Source organism: Eriocheir sinensis, chromosome 41 (assembly GCF_024679095.1).
Source record: "Eriocheir sinensis breed Jianghai 21 chromosome 41, ASM2467909v1, whole genome shotgun sequence".
In the NCBI taxonomy this organism is placed as follows: domain Eukaryota; kingdom Metazoa; phylum Arthropoda; class Malacostraca; order Decapoda; family Varunidae; genus Eriocheir; species Eriocheir sinensis.
The window spans coordinates 14,930,213-14,957,715 of NC_066549.1; the positions used below are offsets into that span (position 1 = coordinate 14,930,213).

The window sequence follows — 27,503 nt, forward strand, 5'->3', positions numbered from 1 at the left end:
GTCACTGGTGATGTTATCTCGAATGGAACGGTGAGTTGATGTCAAGCTGATAGCAACGCGCAGCCTGTAAACATGGCGAGCACACGAACCCTCCTGTGTGTGTTATTGCCCCAGGGTCTCATCACGTGCTGAACTTGCAGTCGTCAGGCAGTACCCTTCCCGAATGAGCTTGGAGCTGCATGGCGACTGATCTATGGGTACGTCAGGGGCACGGATAACAGAAGACTGCCCATCCATTTCCATTCGGTCCGGGAATCGTACCTGGGACCTCTGTTGTAAGACGAGCGCGCCAACTACTGCACTCCTGCACTCTAGCGTTGTGTGTGTGTGTGTGTGTTAGCTCTACATAACCATCTTTTAAAAGTGTACAAAAGTTACTGCTTCCTTGGTCGCTGAAGACGGCTGATCGCCCGCCCTCCCGCCAGCTTACATCAAACACCTGCTACCCAATGCCCACCTTGCTTCCCGTGCTGGCGATAGATGTTAAGGAAGGACACGCGTACCCCTCTGAAATTTCCCCAATGTCCATGTTTAATGCAAAACGATGATGCATGATGATTTCTGTCAACTTTCCCCATGTGATGGAGAGCTTTCACCTGAGACGCGTGCAAGGAAGTGTTGTTATGCCAGTGAAAATAAAACTAAAGCCTGACCGAGTACCAGTCACCCCTAGTTAATATATGTTTCAAAGAATTGTGTGATGCTTTCGGGCAGAACCGTAAATAATAGTTGCAAGAAATGGTTAACTGACACCTTGGATGCTGCCTGGCCGCGTGGGAAGGCAGCGCCAAGGCCCGCTAGACCGCGGCGCTGCCCTGCTGCCTGGCTCGCCTGCCCCTCAGTCTGTCTGGGACCAGTGTGGCGTGAGGAGGTAGCAGTGTACTTCGATTCCAAGATTATTAAAAGGTGATGGCCCTAAATGTCACACAGATTTAGACATTTAACAATCAAGAGTCATAATGGAAGTCAAATATCGATGCCTAGATGAATCGTGTGAATGAAAACGTGCATTTGCCTGGCAGCCGGCAGTGAACGGCGGTGATTGCAACAGTGGATGTGGTCATGTGCGTCTGTTTACGTCGCCAGGCAGGAATGAAGTGACCTCGTAGTTAAGTGTCTCATCGAGGGTAAATTGCATCCTCCCACACAAGTGATGGAAATAACCGTGATGTAGCCCGGAGATTAAGTGATCTTGGAAATGATCAAACATAGTAGAGTGTGAGGAAAAGACCAATTACCCTCGTATGTGCAGCATGGGAGGTAATGTTCCCTCAGAAACTTCCGAAAATGATTGTCTTGTTAAGTATATTTTTGTGATCGTATGAAAAGCACAATTGGAAAAGGTGCAGTGGTTGTTTGGTCATATACACGCAGAAGGCTCAGTGTCAAGTGTGCATTCCGAAAAAGGAAAGTTATTAGCGATAAGACTAACACATATTGAGTGCCAACAAAGTGACGGCAGTCGATGGGACAGCACAGGCTCAAGGAAAGTACATCTCCGAGGATGGTGGTAGTGACTACATGCTTGACTTCTGCTGGTGTATGTGGAGAGTTCTCGTATTATCGACGTAAAAGGAAAAGGACACTGCACTGTAGAACTAATAATCATATATCTTGTATGGGAATGAGGATGAAGTTCATTCTCCATGATTTAAATACACTTCTGAAAAATACTTGAACCTACGCGTGGAGCTGATTTGTTGATGTAGAATCACAAAGACAGCCTCTCAGCGTCCTTCGTCTCGTGTTGTTTATAGCTGATAGCTTTGGTGTGTGTGTGTGTGTGTGTGTGATATATATATATATATATATATATATATAGAGATATATATATATATATATATATATATATATATATATATATATATATTCGCATGTGACTCCACGAAACCCGCCTGAGGAGAGAGAGAGAGAGAGAGAGAGAGAGAGAGAGAGAGAGAGAGAGAGAGAGAGAGAGAGAGAGAGAGAGAGAGAGAGAGAGAGAGAGAAATATGTCTAGCTCTTAAAGGAAAAAAACTTGCAAGACTTACCTAGTTTTGTTCCTGTTTAATTTGTTGTCAGCCAGGTGCTGTTACTCACTTTTCTCCTTATTAAAGTTTTACCGTTCAATCATAGCGTGCAACATTTAAATCGACGGACGTGAACAGTCATGTGTTTGGGTATGCAGCCTCTTGCTCTCGCTTTACCGTTCCTTTGTTTGAATTTACGTCCTCCGAGGAAGGTGAGCAGGTTAGCAAAAACACTAATGGCTCAGCACAAGAGCAGCCGAGCCCTGGCATCGCGCCTGTTCCTTGCGAGGCCTCCCCGTGCTGCTTTATCTGGCCATGTTTGTATACTCTTTATTGTATTATTTAGGGCTAAAGAAGACAGCCCAGGCCTCAATAAAGAAAAAATGCAGTGTGATGGTGCTAGAAAGGATGCAAAAAGAAGAAATCACTCAAGTTGTCTTAATACTTACAGCTTGAAAGAGATAGTTGTAGGAACATGGAAAGGTAGTGGGAGGAAGACGAATTCCCCAAAACTTTCACAAAGCAATTCAACGCTGTAAATAAAGTTAACGGGTCTTGGAGGGACGCGTTTAGGTGTGTAACTGTGCTGAGTCGCCTCATGCTTGTGTGTGGGAGAGAGAGGGGGCGAGGAGGGGATGCTTGTCGTAATCGTCTTAATTTTGCCGTAAGGTGTGGGTGTTTCTGTTTGCGTTCACCTACAAATTATTTTTTCAGTATCATTCGATTTCTTATACTGTGTGGTCAATATCACTCTTGGTTACTCCTACCGCATGTAACTGCTGCAGACACTGGATATGCCTCACTGGCTCCGTTTAGGGGCAGTTACCTTTCATGCAGACATTATTCGATTGCACTGAGACTCCAGTTTTGTCATCGATCTCTTTCGTGAATACTAAACCGAAGTAATTGCTAAGTAGTGCCATTGTGTGTTTCATCGTCATCATCTGATGTGAAATATAGCTAGGCTTGTACAGCATGGAGTGAGAGGCGCGTGAGCCGATATTGACGTGTGTGTGTGTGTGTGTGTGTGTGTGTGTGTGTGTGTGTGTCATCATGATCTGATCACGCGCTGGGCTCACCATCACCAGCGAGTATCCTCGCCGAAAGAGCTTGCAGCTCAGGTAACGGATTTTTGGGTATAGTTAGAACCACACATCACATCCATACACGCCCGGGAAGTGGGACACAACCCCCTAACACTCACTACTAAGTGGACAGAGGCACGGATTGAAGGACACTTCCCATTTGTTTCTACTCCGCCTGGGAATCGAACCAAAGACCTCTCGATTATGAGGCAAGCGTGCTGAGCATTGAATCGTGTGTGTGTGTGTGTGTGTGTGTGTGTGGATGAGTGGGTGTGCGCTCAGTGCACTGTTATTGCGATGTTTAAGCAAGATACTGTGTCCCATGCTGATAAGCGACGTGAGGTAAAAGTTGTCACATGTTAGCATAAGAACTTGAGTAACACACCTCATACTGAAGATATCTAGCTGGTGTTGCAGTGGCCGCGGCACAGTGATTTTTTGAGACATTGTCAAGAAAGCAGCTGAAATGGATTTATGCCTCCATCATCGATCACAGCAAAAGTGGACAAGTATTTACATTTTGGTGATAGAGTAGAAAAGACTAGTTCAGTGATTTCTTACGAACTAGCACAAAGAAACAAATAATACACTGTAGTGGGAAAGTGGAGAGAGGAGAGGGGTTAGGGAGGGAGGGAGAGTGAGTGTGCGCCTGACACTGGGCATCCTAGAGAAGCCATGGGAACACGGGATGCCACACCCTCCCGCGACAAGATTTGTTCCTTTCCTGAAGCTGCACTTTCTTACGCGTTGCTTACCTCGCGCATCTTTGAGCCGCCCGACGCCTGTGATCACCCACGCTGTGATGCATGAATTTTGCCATTCCAAAATTATCCATTTGCCATCTGAAGTATTTGATTTTTTTTATTTTTTTTTTTATGCATCCTGATCCTCGCGTCTCTGCTCATTACACTTGTTTCACGCGCTGCTGCGTAGCTAACTCATTCGTCCTTCCTCGTTGCCTTTCCGTTGGAGATGAAAATCAGAGTGCTGAGGACGGGGTAAGGGAGAAGGCTGGGAGGGATCTGATGAGTTGAGGACCTTAGCGAGTGGTCGTGGTGTTTATGTCGCCAGAGTGAGCAGCCGACAACGCATCTTCATCATCCCTTATTATCCTCTTGCAGCTTTAGCCGTGAAGCAAGTGACCAGGCTCATGTCAGTGGACGCTGGAGAGCACTGGCAAATTTCTAATGTATCACATTGCATCGTGCCTGCTGGCCATCTCGAGTCGAGCTGCACAGTTTGTTTCCCAGTGACGTAACTAAGGTAAACTCAAACCGTAAAACGCTCACATCCCCTCATTCAAGACTATAGGACGTATCACTCGCTTTGTTTGTGCACTTGTCACGCAGTCCTTAGGCTAGGAGGAGCATCACGTGTCGAGTGTGTGGCGTGGTGGGGCGGGGCGAGGAGAGGAGCTGGGAGGGATGGAGGGAGGGCCACTTTATGAGTGTGGGCAAGAGCGTGAGACGGACTGACCGGGACAAAGTACAGATGAGAACAATGGCAGTACTTCGGTGCTTCAGTTACTACACGAAATTAGGTAGGCTCTAAATCATTTGTACTGAGTCCAAGTAGTCGGTGCAGCCATTAGTGTGTGGTTGGTCTGCAATAAGCAAGCGCTGCAGCCAGTGGACACAGACGCGTCACCAGTACACAGCACCTGCAGCGAGTGTGACACGTGGATAAAGTTACGTCGGGATAAAGTTGATTTAAGTACCTAGGAAAGGACTTTGGGCTCCAGTTAGTGAGATGAGCTCATATATGCACACACTTTACGCGTGAGTTGCACGGGCAGCCAGGTGGTGCTCACATGAATGGTTTAGAAGAATCGCTTCAGAACCCGAGACTTCATTATTCGTGGTAGAGAAACTTGTACAAACGAAACAAATGCTGAGAGAGAGAGAGAGAGAGAGAGAGAGAGAGAGAGAGAGAGAGAGAGAGAGAGAGAGAGAGAGAGAGAGGGGGGGGGATGCTCAGCCCCGTACTTCACTTGCACCTCCTCGTGTTTCAGGAATGAGGGTGGGTGGATGGAAACGTAATACCGTGGTTGGTAAGGAGAGTGGCGGCGACAGTGGCAGCGTCTTGAATGTCATGGAGAGAGAGAGAGAGAGAGAGAGAGAGAGAGAGAGAGAGAGAGAGAGAGAGAGAGAGAGAGAGAGATACGGATGGAGGTGGTAGGAGTAGCGATGGTAACCAATAACTTTGTTGATGTTACTGATGTAATAACACGTTCATGCAGGGCTATATAGAGAATCTGGTCTTACCTCAAATTGGAAAAAAAGGTCTGGTTATTCTAACTTTGATGTAGCATGTTAGTAAAGGGATTGCGTGTGGAATAATAACATAACACTAGTGACAGTGGAAAGAACCAGCAGCAACAGCAGATATTGTGGTGACCACCTCATCTTATGGGAAAATAAAACGTTGGGAAACAATTTATAGTGTTGGGATTAAGCATGGCAGACTGACAATGAGTGTGGCACTCTTAGGACGTGAAATGTTTGAGGCGGCTGTAGAGGCGAGGCAAGGCGGTCTGGACGTGACGGCCGAAATACTACGATGTGCAGACAAAGGGCTGGAGAGAAAGAGTTTCCCGGCCACATTGTCTCCGTGAAACAAGATCTCGCCGACATGTCACCGCCACTGTCCCAGCCCCAACGCTCCCCTACGCTACCGTGAACTCTCCCAGCTGCCTGCCCGAGGAAACGGAGGCTGGGAAGAGCGTCACACGACAGCTGAAACACACTCACGAGGATCAGAGTAAACAAACGAAATTCTGTGTTACAGAGCCATGAGATTCTATTTCTGCGTTCAACATGGTCCCTAAAACGAGACGAATCACAAGAAAATGGTCTTGCTGATGAGAGAGAGAGAGAGAGAGAGAGAGAGAGAGAGAGAGAGAGAGAGAGAGAGAGAGAGAGAGAATAACGAGACAAATGGGAGTGTTGGGACTGGTCATATCAAGGGAACTACTGCCACTGATGAATGGCGTAACGTGATCGCTTGACGGGGAAGTGGTGGAGTAAGGTGTGTGTGTGTGTGTGTGTGTGTGTGTGTAAAGAGAGGGGGTGGAGGATAGGCGGTGAATAATAGATGAATGAAAGATCAAACCTGACAGACACTTCCCAGAATGAGTAACCGAAACGAATGGGATAAGACTTTTTTCTTGAAGTTTTATTGCTCTGGGCCATGACGGATAGACAGTAAGCAAGAAAATGCATCAACATTGAATTACTAACACATTCCAGGGCCGCACCACCACCACCAGTGAGGCAATGATGCGTGGCCTTGATTATTCTCCTTGGCTACTGATAAAACTCAAAGGGTCGTATCATAAGACATTTCGCCGCCCAAGAACACATATTTGACAAGGCTTTCGTGGGAGCTGTGGGCATTTCCAGGAGTAGTTTTATGACCCTGGTGGTAGTTTGACCCTTCTTCTGTAACATGAACCTAAAACAAACACTCATTAGACCCCGATTGATCCCCTCTTTGACTTTTAGAAATTGCTGATGTGAAAAGCGAAACTGTCTTGTAATACCAGCCAAAGGTTCACGCAGACGCTGGCAAATAACACTGTGTGAAGAAGACGTGGAGGGGAAGGAATACGAAGAGTAGGAAGAAAGGACAATGGGAAGCTGTCCCCTCACCAGTATGGGCGTCGGACTTGGCAACCTGGTGTATGATGACAGTCGGGCACTCTTATCCGAATGCGTTGTTCCCCAAAAGACATTACCTATTTACTACCACAATGCTATGGGTCTTATTGCTAGATATACGCCACCCAAGAACACATATTTGACAAGGCTTTCGTAGGAGTTGTGGGCATTTCCAGGGGTAGTTTTATGACCCTGGTGGTAGTGTGAGTACCATGAACCTGAAGAAACACTCATTAGAACCCGACTGACCCCCTCTTTGACCTTTAGATATAGTTGAAATGAGAAACGAGAGTGTTATGATACCAACTTATATGTCGTAGCTTGTCAACGCCATCTCTTCTCTACCTCAAGGGGGCAAGGGGGGGGCACTGATGGTAGCATATGTTGGGAACGTTGTGGACGGCTCATACTCTACAGAACTTCAACCGCGCCCAGCCCAAGTGAATGATCTCTTTAGTTGTATTGCAGGAGAAACAAGTTAAGAATAAAGTCATGAGAACCTTCTAACGAGACGCGCACAGCAAAGCAACCACGGTGGACAGCTGTTGATGGAGTCTCGACCCACCCGCACTTGAGAGCAAATAGAAAGTTATTACGGTTATTGAAGTCCTCTTGTGATGATTATGTTTGTGTCGTTGTATTGTTGTCAGAGGGTGGGTGAGACTGCTAGACACATGGATTGACACACACACACACACAGAGAGAGAGACATAACAGACATAGCATAGCAACAACAATAATTCTCTCTCTCTCTCTCTCTCTCTCTCTCTCTCTCTCTCTCTCTCTCTCTCTCTCTCTCTCTGTGTGTTGTGTGTGTGTGTGTGTGTGTGTGTGTGTGTGTGTGTGTAATAACGTTATATTATACCTCAGTTTAATTGCACACCTGTAGCTTGTCGTACGTGACGCCTTCCTTCCTTAAGCCTGAACAGTTTCGTTCATATCCGTGGATCAGGTTGTGCCCCAACAGGGCAAGGTTGTACTAGTGCTGACATGTGTTCGTGGGTGACAGGGTGCGGCAAAACTGGAGAGAGAGAGAGAGAGAGAGAGAGAGAGAGAGAGAGAGAGAGAGAGAGAGAGAGAGAGAGACTGTGTGTGTGTATTTCACCACGGCCTGATCACGTGTTGGACTCGTAATCGCCAGCAGGTACCCTCCCGACACGAGCAAGTGCTCTTTATCGTCGATCTATGGGTACTGTCAGGACCTCACTCACTACACACCCCATCCCCCTTGCTCAAGGGAGGACAGTAACCATTCCTAGTCAACGGAAAGAATCCGGCCTGAGCGGGCTCGAACCGCCGCCCTGTCAGACCGTGAAGCCTGGCAGCGCAGCGCTCTACCAGTTGCGCCACGGAGTGGTGTGTGTGTGTGTGTGTGTGTGTGTGTGTGTGTGTGTGTGTGTGTGTGTGTGTGTGTGTTACAGTTACACAGATGTATGGCTTGGTTTTGTTGGCAGCGGTCGGAGGTGTGGTAGATCATGTAGCTGTACGGTTACTAGGTGGTGGTTCAGGGGCGTAGTGTTACTCGCGGCAGACTGTGTTGTGGTGTCGAGGGTTTGGTCTGCGGTGGCTATGGCGGTCGACATGGTGGTGGTCGAGGCATAAGAACGACCCCATCCTGCTGGCTATCCCCGCCTCAAGAACACTTGGCATCATGCCGCAGGTGATGGAGGATGACTGCTAGTGGTTCTTAATGTAACTTTAAATATATCCACCTCAAACATGCCATGTCTATTTGTTATATCACACTGGGCTGGCGGACTGTTTAGTGCTGTGAGTTGTAACCCTTAGGGAGTGCGTGCCAGAGGAATGGGCAGATGTATGGGCGTTATGGTGTCACGGACTTCAAGTAGCGGTGGAAGGGTATCGCAGGGTATCTGGATGGAGGGAGGAGAGGAGGGTCATGAAAGATCGCAGGGGCATTAGTAGCAACGTGAGAAGGGGAAGTTTTCTCCGTGGTTCTTAGGTCCTTCGTAAAAACTGTGGACGCTTCGGCGGGGAGTCGGGGTGTCAGGAGTCCCAACCATGTGTTGGGCGGACCATCTGCGCCTCCTGTCCCCCCACCCTCGCCCCGCACCCCATCACCACCCCGGTACGAGTTGCGTATTTCATAAGAAACACCGTATAAGTATTTTTTTTTACAGCAGAGGAAACAGCTCAAGGGCAAAAAAAAAAAAAAAGGAAATAATAATGAAAAAAAAAAAGCCCGCTACTCGCTGCTCCTGTAAAAAGCGTTCAGATGAGTGGCCGAAAGAGAGGTCAATTTCGGGAGGAGAGGTGTCCTGATACCCTCCTCTTGAAAGAGTTCAAGTCGTAGGCAGGAGGAAATACAGATGAAGGAAAATTGTTCCAGAGTTTACCTGCGTGAGGGATGAAAGAGTGAAGATGCTGGTTAACTCGTGCGTAATTGATTTGTACAGTAAAAGAGATGAACTTGAGTAAAAAGTCGTGTGCGGCGAGGCCGCGGGAGGGGGGAGGCATGCAGTTAGCAAGTTCAGAAGAGCAGTCAGCGTAAAAATATCGATAGAAGATAGAAAAAGAGGCAACATGGCGGCGGAATTTAAGAGGTAGAAGACTGTCAGTAGGAGGAGGAGAGCTGATGAGACGAAGAGCCTTAGATTCCACTCTGTCCAAGAGGGCTGTGTGAGTGGAGCCCCCCCACACGTGAGATGCATACTCCATACGAGGGCGGACAAGGCCCCTGTATATGGGTAGCAATTGTGCGGGGGAGAAGAACTGGCGGAGACGATACAGAACGCCCAACCTCGAGGAAGCTGATGTAGCGAGAGAGATGTGAAGTTTCCGGTTAAGATTTTGAGTTAAGGATAAAGCGAGGATGTTTAGTATTGAAGATGGTGACAGCTGATTGTTGTCGAAGAATAGAGGATAGGTTTTTTGGAAGATTGTGTCGAGTTGATAGGTGGAGAAATTGGGTTTTTGAGGCACTGAAGGACACAAGGTTCCTTCTGCCCCAATCGGAAATGATAGCAAGGTCTGAGGTTAAGCGTTCTGCGGCCTCCAGTCTGGAGTCTTCTAATTCCTGCTGAAATGAAAATGACTTACTGGTTGGCAACATTGTCTGCCAGCTTCCCAGGTGGAAACTGATTGCCTGTCAGGGTCATGTCAGGGTGTCGGGAAGATAAATGATACTGTTATCGATGGCTTGCAGCTTAGCTAATGCGGCAGTCCTTTGCCACTGCTGAAACTGGCTACCTTGCCAGCAGCAGGCTGCGGCGTCGCTGTGTGACGCTCTCTGGTGGATGACTAATTGGTGGCGATTACGTATTGACAGCCTCGAGTCTGTGCGTCGCTGCGCCTCACTGATGGTGATTATCGCCGTCCTTCTTGAGGAACAAGGCCTATGATGGGTGCTCGTCAGAATGTTTTCTTGTGTGTTAAGTTATTAGCGTGGTGAAGGGTTGTCGCGAACAACTTACCATGTTTTGTGTTACCTTAGGTCGCGGCATCTTTCTCTGCAACCAGCTGCCATGCCATTTCTGCGTCTTAGGGGACAGGTGTACCAGGTGGGTGGAGCGGTGTGGTTACCGGGTATTCAAGTTTGTGGTAGGCTACGGCAGGGAATATGCTAATGGGGACACGCAACAGGTGTATGGGCTCGTAGATCGGGAACCTGAGGCGTAGGCGGCTTATCCTAGTGTAGTAGGATAGACTTGCCCTGGGAGGGAAGTCTTCCTGCCTGAAGGAGGACGGAGATTATCATCATGCTGACCCTTGTGTTGCCGCCGTAGAGCACCTGCAACTCGGAGAGTGAATCTGAGTTTACTACCTTTTTTACGTGGGGTGTGGCACAGCCCTTCCCGGATGGCCACCGTCTCCTGAAGAAGACACCCCGGGAGTCCACACTGCAACACCTATTGAACATAATTAATCAGGAGCTAATGAGCTGTTAGCAACGTTTGGGCCTTCTACTCCTCAGCCTCTCCATTCAATATCCTTTATCCCTCAGTCCTCCCCTGCACTTGTGTCTGGTCATCCCTTCTCTTTATCATGGCTGAATGATGCCTTCTACCGCATGTGTCCACTGCTCACCTCGCCGCACTGAATCTGCATCACACACTTTATCCGCGATCCTCCTTCAGCAGCATATTTTTCGTATCTTGATTATGTTATTTAAGTGATCTTTTTGCCACTCTCCCTTCTTTTGATGTGTTCCCCTTCTCTTGATCTCTCCTCTTTCTTACCTGTTAGTTTTCTTTTACTTTGGTGTATTCACATTTTTATCTGCTCATGACCTTTTCCTTCCTTTCATCGCTCTTTCGCTTATTTCGTGCGTCCCCCTTAATTCAACTATTTTTTCCCACACACGAGTTTCTTCAACCTTTCGACCTCTTGATTCGTGTTCCTCTTCCCATTCCCTCCCCTCCTCTCTCTTCGTCTTTCCTTTCCTCCGTTTGTTCAGTTCCATCATTCTTCATCCCTACAGGAGTTTGGGCGACAACATTAAATTTTATCCCATTAAGTTTACTCTTGTTGCAGCCTTGCTTAGAATTTAGATTCCTTAATTTCTTGCAGTCCACTTCCTGTCTCCACGTATACCCTCCGTACCCCAGTCATTTTATATCCTTCCTTCCTTCCTTCTCTTTGGTGGTAGTTTTTGGGGGGGTGGTGGTCGTTGTGTTGATGATTGTTATTATTCCTGTTCTTGTGGAGGTGTTGGTGTCGGTGGTGGTGATGTGGAGGTATGGTTTTGGTGGTTGGGGCGGTAGTAGGTTTGTGGTAAGTAGTGGTGGTGCTACTGGTGGTAGTTTTCATATTAGTGGGGAGACGTGTGGCCGGGAAGGGTGGTGTCCAGATCTTTTGTGATGAGTATGGTGGCACTGGTAGGCGTGATGGTATTGGTGTGGAGTCAAGTGAAGGATAAGGGTGTTGAGATGCAGGTATACAGAAGTTGGGGGAGAATGATTTTTTTTTTTTATGTGTATGTGTGTGTGTGGGGGGATTGGATGTGGATAAGAGAAAAGAAGGAATGGTGGAAGGACGTAGACACTAGACAGAGGAAGAAGGAAAGATGAGAGGTGGGGTGGCGCATGGCTAGGGAAGGGAGAGAAGGAAAGATAAGCGGGAATGTGTGTTGGTGGAAAGTGATGAGAGAGAGGAACTGGTGATGGGGAGAGAAGGAAAGAAAGGTGTTCGGGGTGCGAATGGAGAGAGCCAAGGAAGAAGGCGCGTTGCAGGACTCAGCAAGTTACTTCTGCATCCAGTGATCAACTTTACTGATATGCTTCACCACAAAGTCTGTTGTCCTAGAACCTTAAACACGTAACTAGAACAGTTTACTCCACAGCCTCCATTTGATCCTTGTGAAAACGTTACATTCTTGTCTCGCAAGGATGACGTCATGGAAGGCGGGAAGACAGGAAGCCAGACTCCTCTTGGCCATCCGTCAGAGTCTCCATCTTTTCATGTCTACTTATCCATCTCTATCAGACCGTGTATACATCTGTTCTTGTTCTCGTGTTGAGGGAAGCCGCGGTGTGCCTGAACAGGTTCTGAAGGTGATTTGAATATTGCGTTGTTCAGATTATTTTATTTCCTTATTTATCTTATGTTGTCGGTCAGTTTTTATATGCATCTCAACTAGTTATTTGGCTTAAATGTTTTGCCAGAAAATGTGTGTGTGTGTGTGTGTGTGTGTGTGTGTGTGTGTGTGTGTGTGTGTGTGTGTGTGTGTGCTCGCGCGAAGGGCACAAGAGGTCCCCTGACTGTCGTTACTCTAGGAGTCTAGGGAAATCGAAGGATAAATGTAAACCTGCACAATCTTTCGTGCGAGGTTGCACGTTGAAGTTCGGGTTAACGTAATATTGTTTTTTGCCTCGATCATTTCCATTGTGTCTCACCGTGACGCGTATGATAAATATGGCTTCTTCCCCAGGTTTCGAGATCGATTGTCAGACTCAGTTTGTTACAGGTGAACAATCCCTGCAATTCCGTAGGTGCCATTTTAAATACTAGCGGTATAGAAGTGGACAGGTGATTGGGTTCTGTATTGACTACCCAACCATGTATACAGCTAACGTCCATTAAACTGTAGTTCGGCTAATCACGGTAGCACTATGCAACGAAACAAATTAACATTTTCTTTCTCTTTGCTCAGGAAGCATCTTAGTATTACACAGTATCAGAATACTAAGATGCTTGTATTATTCACCAGAAGCACACTGATGTGATGGGAGGGAAGAAAGTTTGAGGACAGAGGTTTAGAAAATTATAAAACAGTCGCCCCGTTTGCAGGGAATGATGGGGTGCGAACAGAGAGCGGCTCCAGACACTGCAGTGTACCAGTGTTTGTTATTTTGAAGCTTACTTGTTGAGAGGAAGAGCACGCAGAAAGAGTAAGTGGACATAGGTAGCCTGGAATGGCTCAGCACTGAACGGGGATGCCAGCAAGATGCTTCATTATGTGTTAGAGATGACATGCTTTTGTATGAGGAGGATTATCTACCCTATAAGTGAAAATAAGTAAAAAAAAAAAAGGGGGGGGGGAGCGGAGGCCTGGGGTAGACAAGCAGCGGTAGGGGAGGATGGCGGCTCGGGAGAGGTATAAGCACAGCCCTGGGAGCTACGTCAACAAACACCCTGATAAGAGAACCCTTTCACCCCTCCCTCATCACTCCGCCTCAGCCCCACCGCAACCCCATTTTTGCTGCAGCCCGCCTTACTCTCTCACACACACACACACACACACACACACACACACACACACACACGAGTAGACTTCCGTTATCATTGTCACCTCCCACCTCAAAGACGAGTAGTTATTTACCTCGAGTGCCATGAGTCTTGCGTGTTGTGGAAGTTTGCCATGCCCTTGAGAGCGGTGGTGGTGGTAGTGATGGTTGGGTAGTGATGGTGGTGGTGGGGTTGAGGGTGGCGAAGAGGAAGAGCCACCGTGTCATGGCATAGCGATAACCTGCTCGTCATCCCTTAACCTCCATGACCACCTTTAGTAATTTCCTATGAGAATATTTCGAACTTCAGCCTTTTCCTCTCTCTCTCTCTCTCTCTCTCTCACACACACACACACACACACACACACACACACACACACACACATACACACACACACGCGCGCGCGCGAAGAGGGCGGGTGGACAAGTAGGAATTGAAAACGCAAGTTTTATAGTAGTTTGGCTTAACAGACTGGAATAAAAATAGTGATTACATCACCAGCTGTAGAAATGACGACGAACCGTCGACCATGGACCAGAATGGAAATTCATGAAGTATTTGCTTTTCGCTTGTGTAATAGTTCTTGTTTTGTTGTTATTGTCGTCGTCGTTGTTGGTTGCGTGTGTATATTCAGCGCTTATCCTTCACGTTCATCCGCTTGCAGCAACAGTAGCCGCAGCATCTCTGGCATGAGCTTTGCGTTCCTGCCCGCCAGGAACTGAAACGGGTTGTGTTCCACACTAAACAGAAAGGTGTTGGGGCATACATCATAGCTACGTGTGGCCTCGGTGCTAATCTTCGTCACATTTGCCCATAAGCCTGTGGTGGATGAGAACCCATTACCCAATCAAGGCTGATGGAGAGGAACAACGTTCTCTCTCCTGCTGGCTGTTCCTTTGCATAGTGGCGGCTTGCAGCCATTACTTTGGCATTTTAAACTCTGATGAATCATTGTCCTTAAAAAAAATTTACCTCGAAAATATAAGAATAGTTACACGAAGATTTGTAAAACCATTTTTTTTGTATACTAATTATGTATGTCTTAGTGAAAGTCTTTGCTTTTAGTGAGGGTAATTCAGTGGTTAAATAAACTGACCACAATGTTATAGTGAAGTTTTTAAGTGAATACCCATCAGTCTTGCGAGCGGCGGCCGCTGGCCTACAAACATTGTCCGATGACAAGCATGAAGCCGGCAGAGAAATTATCTTGATGGGCGACCCTTAGTGAAAGTATTAAAGGTCCAGCTGCGGGACGCATCTAAATATACAGACTTGTCGTTATTTTTTTTTTCTTTTTCTTTTTTTTATTCGCTGTCAGCTGTCTTTGTTGAGTATCCAAAGGAGAGAGCTTAGTCTAGGGAGGATACAGATTGTACGAGTGGCATTGTCAGGGGCACTATGATAGCCCGCGGAGAAAGTGACGTGTGTGTGTGTGTGTGTGTGTGTGTGAGAGAGAGAACATGTTCGCGCTAAACATATTATGCAGCTGTGAAGGGGAAATGTTCGTAAGTGATGGATATTATTCGTTCATGTTAAACTTTCTGTGTTCAGTAGTGTTGTCACTAGGCAGCTGAGTCACTATATCACAGGCAAACATCCGCCATGCACAAACTCATTTTAACGAGAAATATATCGTGCGTCCACTGTTAATTTGTCTGGTTATGTATTGCTGATGTACATATATATATATATATATATATATATATATATATATATATATATATATATATATATATATATATATATACATATACATATACATATATATCACATACCTTTTCAACCCTGTTTGGTTTGTTGAATGACACCTTCTCTTGTTTTCAGTTTGAACATTGAGTAAATTATATGAAGATCGAGTATTAATGGAGAGTCAGTCAATGTTTTGCTTACATTGGAAGTATACGCGGTAGCCTCGGTATACCATGATTGTAAAGTGTTGGAGGTGATGGTGTCTGATGACCGTAGGGTCATATATGTGAACAATGTATCAATAAGATGAATAACAAGAATCAAGAGGCTCTTACTGCCCACTGTCGGGGCTAACGCTCCCTACCATCTTGCATCAGTCCGTCCTCTGCACACAACGCCGTCAAGATGGTGACACGACCGGGCAAGCAGCGGGAACTGTCCTCCACTTACCAGAGCTTTGCCGATACGGGACCAACCTACTCGTACCTGGATTTAAGCCGCGCCCGCAGTGATGAATCGCTCATGTGGACGGCGGGGGAGGAGGCGGCCGCCCTTGTGGCTGAGCTGCGAGCGTCCCTCGCCTCACCCCTAATGCAGCCCGAGGAAGAGGAAGAGGAGGAGTACTTGGAGGAAGAGGAGCTAGAACCGTCTTTCTTAACACTTGGAAGGTCCACCCTAGGCAGAGCGTCTCTGGACAGGTCCTCCGTCGGCCGGTCATCCTTGTACAGTACCGGCCGTTCGCACTCCTTCACCGATCTGCATTCAGCAGCTACATCAGCCGAGGATTTGCGTCTCATCTGCTTCCATCCGTCACGGCTCCCTTGCAGCACTCACTGCGCCTCCCCGCACTCCTCCTCCTCTTCCGCTTCTTCCACTGCATCTTCACGCAGTGCCGCCTCCACCTGCAGCAGTGGCGCCAACTTCGTAACTGGAAGGGGAAGCGGCGGCATCAGACGGACCAACATCCGCACCTTCGGCAGTTGGCGCTCCCTGCTCAAACGTAAGTTGTTGTTCATGCACGAGGCGGCTGCTGATTCCCCTGGTGCAATGTTATCTTGCCTGACCCTCCCGGGAACACGCCCAGTGATCACTTGTAGTATATACATTCGGTGCTGACACCATGCATTTTTACGCTCACTGCTCTAAATGGCTCTCAGCTACACACACACACACACACACACACACACACACACACACACACACACACACACACACACATTTTTCTGCTTTTTTGTGCATAATTAATTTGCCTAATTTTAGCGTTCCCTTCTTATTTTATAAATGTAGGACTTCTTTTTCACTTACCTCCTTATTTTTTATTATTTTACTCCCCGTTTATTCTTCCTTTCTGTCCTCTCCTCCACGCATTTCATCATCCCCGGTCCCTTGAAGCCGGCATAACCTCAAGATGCATTGTAATCTTCCAAGGATGAGGTTACCAAGCAAGCAACCCAACCATTGGGGGACCATGGGAACGACTCAAGGATAAACCCAGTGTTAGCAGGCAGCGTTGTTCATTATAGTTTTTGATGTTCATGAGACTCAATGAAGATGCACTCACAGAGGAGGAGGAGGAGGAGTCGACGGAGGAGAAAAACCAAGCAGAATTATTAAGTCCTTGAACCATGGTCCTTCCGAGTGTTCTGAGCGGTGTTTGTGTCACGATGAAGGTCGTCGACGCAGATGCAAGGCGACAGAAGGATTAAGATGGCCTGGCACTGTAGCGTCATAGTGTTGAACTGACCTTGGGAGCCACAGTCACGTCTGCCGAGTCGCCGCAGCGCCCGTAGCTTAACCCTTTGTCTACGTCGCGGGATCCCCAGAGCCGACACCTTGGTCCCTGAGCCTTTTTAACTCTCTCTCTCTCTCTCTCTCTCTCTCTCTCTCTCTCTCTCTCTCTCTCTCTCTCTCACACACACACACACACACACACACACACACACACACACACACACACACACACACACACACACACACACGAACAAAGTAAAAGCAAAACACTTTCGATTAATGCATTACGGTCTGACGTGAACCCGGACACAAGGTTACTGTGGAGGAGCTGTGTAACCTTTTGTGGTTAAAATTCAAGGAGGGTATGACGGTCTTGGCAAGGTGGGCATGGCCTGGTAGGGTGGGATCTGAAGGTGGATAGAGATGAGAACGAAATCTAGTCTGCGCTATAGAGGTGAGGGTCGGGCGTGGTATGTGATGCGGGTAAGACATGGTGCAGTGGGCAGGCTGGACCAGGTGGAAAGTGTCCTTTGTCTGGGCGGCGGTGTAATGGTCGCGTTGGGCTGCCCGGTTCTCCTACCCGCGAGTTACGTTCGGCAGCCCTCTCAGCCCCACCCCTCCCGCCCGCCGCCCCGCCTCCCTTTCACGTCAGATCCACGCACGCAACGAAGTGACCCACACCTGGTTGCCCTACACCAGCCACACCTGCCACTCACCCTTCACCAGCCACACCTCCCCTCCCCCTACACCAGCCATATACCTGTCTCCCACTCTACATCTGCATCGGCCCTACGTAGGAGTGGAGGAGGATGTACCTTTGAGGATATTCAGAGGAAAACGAAAACGAGATCGAAAGGCCTCAGGTTCGGTGGGATGTCCCTAGTCTCGGCTTCCGTGTAGCGGTGTCCGGTATCAGCGTATCCTTGCCGTCGGTTAGGAGGCCACAAGAGGCAGGATCAGGGGCCATATTCTTAAACATTTCAGCGCCCAAGCTCACATATTTGACAAGGTATTAGGTGTGGGCATTTCCAGGGGTAGTTGAATGACCCTGGTGGTAGTTTAACCCTTCTGCTATACTGTGAACCTAAGGGCGGGATTGTAAGACACTTTCGCTTCACACATCACCTATTTCTAAAGGTCAAAGAGGGGGTCAGTCGGGTTCTAATGAGTGTTTCTTCAGGTTCACGGTACAGAGGAAGGGTCATACTAGCAACAGGGTCATAAAACTACTCCCGGAAATGCCTACAACTCCTACGAAAGCCTTGTTAAATGTGTGTTCTTGGGCGGCGAAATGTCTTGTAATACGACCCTAAGAAACCACTCATTAGAATACGATTGATCTCCTTTTTGGCCTTTGGAAATCGTTGATGTGAGAGGCGGAAGCGTCTGAGAATACCTACCCAGAAGCTTCGCCGGCACGACGCTGTGGCATGCAGGGCCCAGGGCGCGAGGGGCTCGGGCGGAGAGACACGGATGGATGGCCACGTAGTTTGCTTATAATGTATTGCGAGACTCGTAGTTTCATCCTCACACAGGTTTGCACTCAATATCACACACACACACACACACACACACACACACACACACACACACACACACACACACACACACACACACACACACATCATGTCTAAAAAACAGAACACGACCAAGGACGCCCTCACGCACCTCAGTCGCTGCTAGTCAAAACACCGCCACAGCACATATAAAGCAACACCTTCGCTTATTCAAGGAAGTCACAACATGATCCCCTTGACGTAGAGCATATTCGCCAACCTTATTTGTCGCTGTGATTTGCTGCCGTGGCCAAGAGAAAGACGTGGAAGGCACTCAGTAAGAGGAAATCAATATTATGCTCATTTGCAGGCCCGGGCAGGCTCTATAAAAAGCTCTGATCCATATAATTATTGCTCCTGAGTTTATAGTGGCACCTTTTATTGTTTTGCCCGAGCTGCATTTTTTTTTTTTTTTTTTTGGGGGGTAGTTTACTTCATGGTCGTCGCTGAGGAGGCATTAAAGTGTAGAGTTTAGTGTGTGTGTGTGTGTGTGTGTGTGTGTGTGTGTGTGTGTGTGTGCTTGCGCCTGAGAGAGAGAGAGAGAGAGAGAGAGAGAGAGAGAGAGAGAGAGAGAGAGAGAGAGAGAGAGGAAGTTGTGGGGGGATAAAATTGCAGTGCCCAAGGGAAGACAAGATTAAGTGGAGGAGTAGGAGGAGGGAGTGCGTGTGTTGGCGGGGAAAGTGCTTTTGTGGGGAGCAGCGCGTGGGGGGTTGAGGCATGGAGAGAGGGGTGGGAGACACGTTACTGAGGCATTGGCTTCGTCCGGCCTGTGTCCCCTGGGCACCCACTCCAAGGAAAGGAATACTATGTAGCAAGGACGGGAAGAGAACACATGAAAATCGTTATTCAAGATCGCCTTTCCCACTACTAGAGGAGATGGTTACAATGATTTCGCAGTTATATATCTGTCTGCAAGTCGGTCGGTTTGTTTGTTTGTCATTATATTTTCTTTACTATAAGATTATTTTCAGTTCATAGTCGTATTTTGTTATTATTATTATTATTATTATTATTATTACTATTACTATTAATTATATTATTATGTGATTTTTTAGGGGGGGAGGAGGGCGGTTGATCAGGTATCAATTTGAAGATGAGACCTGATCAGTTTACACTAGGTCTTAGCACCTCAGATCTCCAGCTTTGCCATGGACCCTTTAACGAGTGAATGGTATACCTGACGAGTAATGCAATGAAATGGGCTAGGATCGAACATCGAACCAACAGATCACTATAATTAATCACGTCCACAATTATTCAGTCAGCGCTATTTATGGACAGTTATCAGCCAAGTAGTACTCCATCTTGATGTTCCTCACGTTAAGGAAAGTTAAAATGCCTTCTCTTAAGACTGCACGCTGAATCATTACCCAGGCTGTGTGTGTGTGTGTGTGTGTGTGTGTGTGTGTGTGTGTGTGTGTGTGTGTGTGTGTGTGTGTGTGTGTGTGTGTGTGTGTGTGTGTGTGTGTGTGTGTGTGTGTGTGTGTGTGTGTGTGTGTGTGTGTGTGTGTGTGTGTGTGTGTGTGTGTGTGTGTGTGTGTGTGTGTGTGTGTGTGTGTGTGTGTGTGTGTGTGTGTGTGTGTGTGTGTGTGTGTGTGTGTAAGAGAGAGAGAGAGTACATCCATGAATAAAACATCAAGTATTCTGAGCAGTAAACGTGTGTTTCTTTCTCCATCTTTGGCACCACTGTAATGTGGCACCTATTTCTCTGCGGCAGAATCATTAAATATACTTTCCCGTAGAGGCTTTGACTCTGCTGTGTTCTGTCTGGGACGAGGCGGCGGACAGTGTTGCATGAGTCATCTCGTAAAACACTGCGCCTTGTTATTGTGTTGTGGAGATAATGAAGGGTGAGGCGTCTCCCCGCCACAGCCCTCTCTCGTACTTCTCAGCCCGCCTCGGCTGCTCTTCCTCTTCCCTCAACACCACCAGTGTCTCGCTAACAGGGCCTTCATATATATATATATATATATATATATATATATATATATATATATATATATATATATATATATATATATATATATATATATATATATCCCACCCTAGTAAACCTGCACTTCCGTGGTGCAATGGTTAGCATGCGCAGCGTACCTAGCTACAAATCCCTGGAACCGGATTCGAAGCCCGACCCGTGCAGTCGGCGCGCATCTCATCCAGATGTTCATCCTCCCTTTCGGAGTTGTCGATAAATAAGTACCTGGGGATACCATAGGAAGGTAAACTGTGGTAACCCGGATGCCACACCTGCCCGGGTCACGGGTAATGGGTTCTTGCCACAGGTTCAGTGGTCATATGTGACGAAAATGAACACTAAGACCACGCGTAGCTATAGCGTATGCCCACAACTTTACATTACCACTGTATCTCCAGATGGTATTTTCTCAGCACCTTTAGGATTAGAGCTCCTCTACCTCCAAGGGGTGAGGGGTCAGAGTGACCTTGCGAGGACACTCAAGAATATGACGTTACCGTCACCGTCGCTATGTTCGCTCTGTGTGTGTATGTAAGCATGTATGTATGTATGCATCACATCTTCACATGTGGGAAAAGATCGCAATTGTAAATCTTTTCCTGCTCCAAATATTGGACATGTAACTGATGTTTTAGTTGTAGCGTGATGTTTTAGTTGTAGCGTGATGTTTTAGTTGTAGCGGTAGCTATCCTGTAAAGATTAAGCCTTAAGGAATAACGTATTATTCTGCTACGTAACAAAAAAAAAAAACAGTTATGAGAAAAACAAACGAAGATATGAGCAGAGAGATTGAGCCAATGAACACACACACACACACACACACACACACACACACACACACACACACACACACACACACACACACACACACACACACACACATTACTACCTTCCCTGTCCGCATGATGGCTTTCATTTTACCCAGATCCTTTTCACTTTTACCCACTCTTCGTTTTCTCCTCCCTCGTTTCCTTCCCTTCCATCGTCTGGTTCCCTCATCCGTAGTCGCCGGTCAACTAACCCAGATCCTGTTTTCTCCCCAACGTATAATCTAAAGAAATGCAACACGCCACCGGGTAAGCATTTGTTTTGCTCCATCACGATCTCATAGCTGGTGGTGTAAAAAGACCTTTTCTTTTATATCAAGAAGGTACCCTTTCTGCCGTTGTCCGTTTTCTTTGTGCGTGTATGCGAAGTAATGGTTTGTATTATGTCCGATATCGCTGTTGGGTGGTTTAAGGCAGCCGCGTTGTGTAGTAGGTCAGTGCGTCGGGGAGAACTCGATGTAGTGGCAATAAGTTTAGCTGCTGTTGCAAATTTGTGCATGATTGGTATTGTAGCAGAGGCGTTTTAATGTATTGTTCTCTCAGCTCACTCGGGTCACTTTGAAATTATTTTCTTAAGTCATTGAGGCACGGAAGAGGGAAACCCATGACACTGCCAGGAAAAGTATTCGTCGAAATCGTTGAAATTCGCAACACTTTTTGCACGTCGCCTCGGCACCTTGGGTTGCGTCGCCGTGTAGTGTTTTCATCCACTTAGACAGAGAAGAAGAATGACCGGCATTCATGCCTTGCTACCACACTGGTGCCCTCAATGACCACACAAATGCATAAAAAAAAATTGGGTACTATAAATATGGCTAAAGTCGTGTTCCTTTGTCTGTGGTCGTGGAGTATCATTTTGTTGGAGGATAACGCCCCCTTGTATTAGAGTCGTGACGTTTACACTTTATACACAGAGAGAGAGGGGAAAAAATTGAATTTTTCTCTAAATCATTCTTGACCTTCATTCCCATGCATGTGTTTTCAGTGTAAACACACCTGCCTCAATGCATCAGACGCCCAAGCAACATCCTCCCCATGGAAACCTGGCATGCTCTTCCCACGTCCGCTCGCCTACACCTGCAGGATAGGACGGACATGGTGGCCCAGGTGGGCGATTCATGGCGTGTGAGAGGGTCCAAAGTTTCCTCACCTCTCTGGCATGTCCTGCCTTGCCTTACACCCGAGTCTGCTAGTTGTCCTTTGTCTGGGCTGTTTTCCTCTGCCCAAACCGTATGGGTTGACACAGTGCTCCATAAAGTGTGAGCGACGCAAATGTTTTATACTGATGCAAAAACGACAGGATTTGAAATGTTTATATTAATGGTGTAGTCGATCCATCGTGAGCGGAATTCGAGACTCTTTCGAGATATTTCCTGCGGCTGGTTCCGACAGTCACTGGTCGGTCACTTTGGCTGGCATGGCGGGGGGAATGGAGAAGCCAGCAAGACATTTTTGTACACTTGGACTGGTATCAGTAGCATGGCTATTAATCGCAGAATGCTAATCTCTTATTGAATATAAATTATATTATTTTTATTATTAATGATGATAATAATGGTACGGGATTTTTTTAAATACAACAACCAGTAACTGAAAATTTACAAGAGTGGGAATGATAAAGTAATATCTAATCCTTCGAACTATTGTTCTGCCGCTGTGTGAATGCCTTGAATTGCACGTGATTTACTGACAATTCAGAATGAATACATTTTCTTTCAATATACTCTTAGTCATGTCGTGTCGTATTTATATTATAGTATTCATTTCAGTCATTATTATTATTCATAAATTTGAACGAGCTTACGGTGAGCACCGCGGCTGCCAGGCAGAGGTCATGCTTCTTCACTGTCACTCATTCTCTGTGGCGCGTCCAAGCGCTTCAGAATTTAGAAACGAGTTTAATATTTTACAAGTGTACGTATATGACTGACGTCCGTAGCAAGATTCGGTGGTGAGACAGGTCCGCAGCCCGGTGAGGATCAGGGCATGGACTCGTGCCCACACGCCGACACTCGCTTACCATTACCTAATGTTGTGCTCGTCTTGTGCCCATGCGATAGTTAAGATCTGCACACCTGTTGTTGCTATTCGTAGTGCGCTAGGATACCTTGCCTCTTAGTCTCACAGCCTTTATGAGTAACCTTGTGTTTATGATGCAGTTGCTCGGCCTACGCGTGTTAGGGTAAAGATTTGTATTCCATTGCACTTGTATTTTTGTTGTTGTTGTCATAATATGAATACTGTATAAGTAAATGATAATCATTGTAGTTCGACGTAATATGTAGATAAATTCGAGTAAATGTCATAAATAATTACTTGCTTACTGTAACTAATTAATCAGTATATAAATTACTCAGTTCAAAAACTATAAAAGAAAATATAGTAAGATATCTTACCAAAGAAGTGTGTAGATAGATAGATGGATAGATAGATACACACACACACACACACACACACACACACACACACACACACACACACACACACACACACGAGCACAGTGAAGGATGTCAGTCCTGTCACTACTAAACAAACAAAGACAATTGGTAAGCTGTAAAGTGGGCTTAGACTGATGAGAGAGAAAGAAAAGTTAATGAATGAGAATCATCTTAATATTCTTGCAGTCTCTGATGAGGCTTACGAACTTAGTTTAAATATACATAATGTAACATAATATACATAATAATAATATTCGATAATTATCGAAGCTATTTGAAGAGATAAAAGGGGGTATAGAGAAGGCAAATCACACATTAACTAAAATTGTAATGGAGGCACTACAGGAAGCAGGAGGAAAGGCACTAATCAACATAGGCGGAAAAATAACAAACCAAGCAAAAGATTTCATGTAGAATGTCAAAAATATGAAAGTAAGAACTAGAAGGGCTAGAGTAAACTATATATACAGGTACGGTAGGTATATGGGGATAGACTGATACATAGATAGATAGTACATACGTAGATAGATACGCATGCCGAGTGGTCAGTGTGCGGGCGTGGTGACCCCGGGGACCTACAAAAGGAACAAACAACAGCAGACCTGCTGGTCCTTACGAGGCTGTTTGTGACAAGCTACAATAACTATCTAATCAAAGGTGGAAGATGAAGGACAGCAAAGGCGAAGGCTCCTCCCCACCCCCCCATCCCTCCAGCCAAAGCTGGCAGGAAAGGAAAAAGAACCATGCAGCATGGAAAAACTGCATGGAAATTATGTAGGAAAGAGGAAAGAACTACCATTACTGCTACCACTAACCGGGTGATAAAAGCGGACAAGGACACCAGTATTCGAAAGAACTTAACGTTATTACGACAATGAGTAATATCTTAGTTGCTGGTTGGATTCGAAATACTTGTCTAATCTATTCTTGAAGGCCGTAGGTTCGAGTCCCACTGACGATTTTCAACCATCGCCGAGTTGTGGATGATTACCCGCATGCTGCCCAGATCTTCAATCAACCCTAACTTCATCGATTTCGGTCAAGAGCAGCACCGGGGGCAGCATGGGCCAAGCATGAGTCATATATCACGGCAGCCACTAAAAATACAATTCGCCTGCGCCACGAACGGGCTGGGATCGTTCAAGAGACCCCTCAAGAATGCCTACCGGCACTATAGGCAGCACCTAAACACACACACACACACACACACACACACGTTATTTACACACGCTTGCTGCACCTCCTCGGCCCCTGTATATACCTCATTATATTATAGGCGTGGCCTCCGCGTGTCTCCAGCTACCTATTCGGTGAATATTTATTTCATCACGTTTAACAACTTCATACACCATATTTTCTCATTGTTCCGCGGTTGCTGAGGGCCGTGGAACCTGGCAAGTGTGGCAGAGGGTGGAGAGAGTGTAATGGTGCGATGGGGTGGGCAAGCGGAGGCATGGTTCAGGTGAATGTGGCTAAGGCGCCGCCGCCTCTCAGGTCTTTAAGAGACACTTGGCGGTGTAGCGCCAGACGCCCTCACCGTCCCCTGGCGCTCCTCTAGAATAACTCGTAAGTTACCACCAGCCCTTGCCCTGTTTATCATAACTTTGCTTGTCTCATAAACTTTTATAAATCGACATACACGTTTGTACATTTGACAGCAGGCTCATCATTTGCACACGGGCTGCACTTGTCAGTCAGCACACCAAGAGGCTCCAGGTGTTCACTTCAGACACACAAAGTAGACTTCTCTGAGATACATTCACAATACACCGGACGCTTCGACGCCGACTTGGTCAGTAGAGAACTAACCTAGTGAGGAGGAAAAGAGACAGAGATGAGCTACCAAGCAAGGTATTACTCTATGACTAAGAGAGGGAGGTTTGGACATCAGGAGCCAAAAACGTACACGTGAATAAAATTTCACCCATACTACTTCATTTAAGCACGAAGTACCGAGATGAGAAGTGTTAGAGAGGGGGGTGGCGCAGCCAAAGCTACCTACCTAACTCGGCCTGCCAGTTGGATATTTTGCCAAAATTAAATTAAATGACTGAAGGGACCAGTTGCGGTGCTAAGGTTAAGGAACTCACCCAGAAGAAAAGTAAAAACGAGTAAAAGCAAACGTAACGTAAAAAATAGACACCAAGCAACATATTTAAGTTTAACTGAAACTGGAATCGGAATAAAGATTTTGTGGACAATTAGCTTATGAAAATTAAAACTGCAAATAGTAGTCGCAATTAAGGCAGTGAGATGTGCTGCCCTGCTGGTAGAGTACAAGGAGAGATTCAAGTGTGGCGTCCTTCAGGTTAGGTTAGGTTAGCTATGATCCTCGTTACAACAGGAGTTGGTTGTCGTCCGCTGGAGGCTCGAGAAACGCAGCCAAAATGGTAGGTGTCTCCAGTGTCTTTGAAGTGATGTGTTGGTTTATTCCGCGACGGCTGGACTAACTTGTGTACTAAAGTTAGCGTCGTGTGCAAGGCAAACCTGTAGCTATGGTTAGCGCAGCGCCGTTGATTAAGTGAGGATATGCAAGTGGAGGGGATAACGGTGAATGAAATGAACGAAGAAGACTGCCATATTTGAACTGAGATTCCTAGTTCACGCCAGATGAAAGCAGTCTGATTTCAAACCGTTCGTGTAAACTTTCGAGCAGTGGAACACTTTCGCTGAAATTAATATAAGTGTTAAAATGGAAAAGATAAACTAAGACACGCGCGCACACGATCTGGTCAGGGTCTTACGGTGAGGAAGGCGCCCTCCCCCACCCCTCAAGCAACCATTAGAAGCTGCTAACTGATGTTTTGTGTGTGTGTGTGTGTGTGAGAGAGAGAGAGAGAGAGAGAGAGAGAGAGAGAGAGAGAGAGAGAGAGAGAGAGAGAGAGAGAGAGAGAGAGAGAGAGAGAGAGAGAGAGAGAGAGAGAGAGAGAGAGAGAGAGAGAGAGAGAGAGAGAGAGAGAGAGAGAGAGAGAGAGAGAGAGAGAGAGAGAGAGAGAGAGAGAGATTTTGATCAAGACCCCCATTTCATGCCAGTGTGTGCCAGGGATGCGGCAGATGCTAAAACACGTTGTGTTTAGCCGAGACATAAACAGCCTCGAGACGTCACCTCGGGCTCCTCCGTCTGTACGCGGGTTGGTCAGGACTATCATGGTTGGGTTTTGTTTGGTCCAGCACGTGGCCCCTCAACCCCTTCAACGCGTCTTCTGAAATCTAATTCCTCCTCCTCCTCCTCCTTTTGCTGATGTGTTTGTGATGAGTGAGTGAGTGTGGCGGCATCCATCACCTTCGGGCAACACCTCATTGCTCGAGTTTCGCCTCACCCTTAGCATCAGACATGGGGCGATTACTTATGTAATCGATTACGATTACGATTACTTCATATTTTCACGATTACGATTACAATAAAATTAGGTGTAATCGATTACGATTACGATTACATGATGTATTAATCGTGATTACAGGAAGGACTGAAAGGTGAACTTGCAAATTTCATACACATGTACCATACTAAATATTTAATTGGTTGAATTACTACAGATATTTAGAGTACATACTTGCTGTATGAGAAACTATTAATTAAAACTTTGCTAATGTAATTGCAAAAATAATCACGATTACGATTACATGTTTAATGTATTCGATTACGATTACGATTACTGAAAAAATAAGAGGGTAATCGATTACGATTACTTGAAAAACTGTAATCGATTACGATTACAGATTACGATTACCCCATGTCTGCTTTGCATCCCTTCCTTTTTATCCACAGCAATCAAGCTAATGAAGTAACATACATGCACGAATAAAGTATGACGATCTCTTGCTGCTGAACAAGCTGTAGTGTGGA

The 27,503-nt window shown here is 46.5% G+C and overlaps 1 protein-coding gene across 3 annotated transcripts in view; it reads left to right on the forward strand.

The window, feature by feature from the left end:
- The first annotated feature begins 791 nt into the window (after positions 1-791).
- LOC127009704 (caskin-1-like) overlaps positions 792-27,503 on the forward strand; it is a 61,257-nt gene continuing 34,545 nt past the window's right edge. For 2 of the 3 annotated variants that reach the window (XM_050883042.1, XM_050883043.1), the window contains exons 1-2: positions 792-906; positions 15,265-16,129. In XM_050883042.1, coding sequence (XP_050738999.1) covers positions 15,535-16,129 — 595 coding nt within the window. In that variant the 5' untranslated portion in view covers positions 792-906; positions 15,265-15,534. Of the gene's footprint in view, positions 907-15,264; positions 16,130-25,088; positions 25,223-27,503 lie in introns of those variants that run through there. The other variant, XM_050883044.1, reaches the window with a different exon arrangement.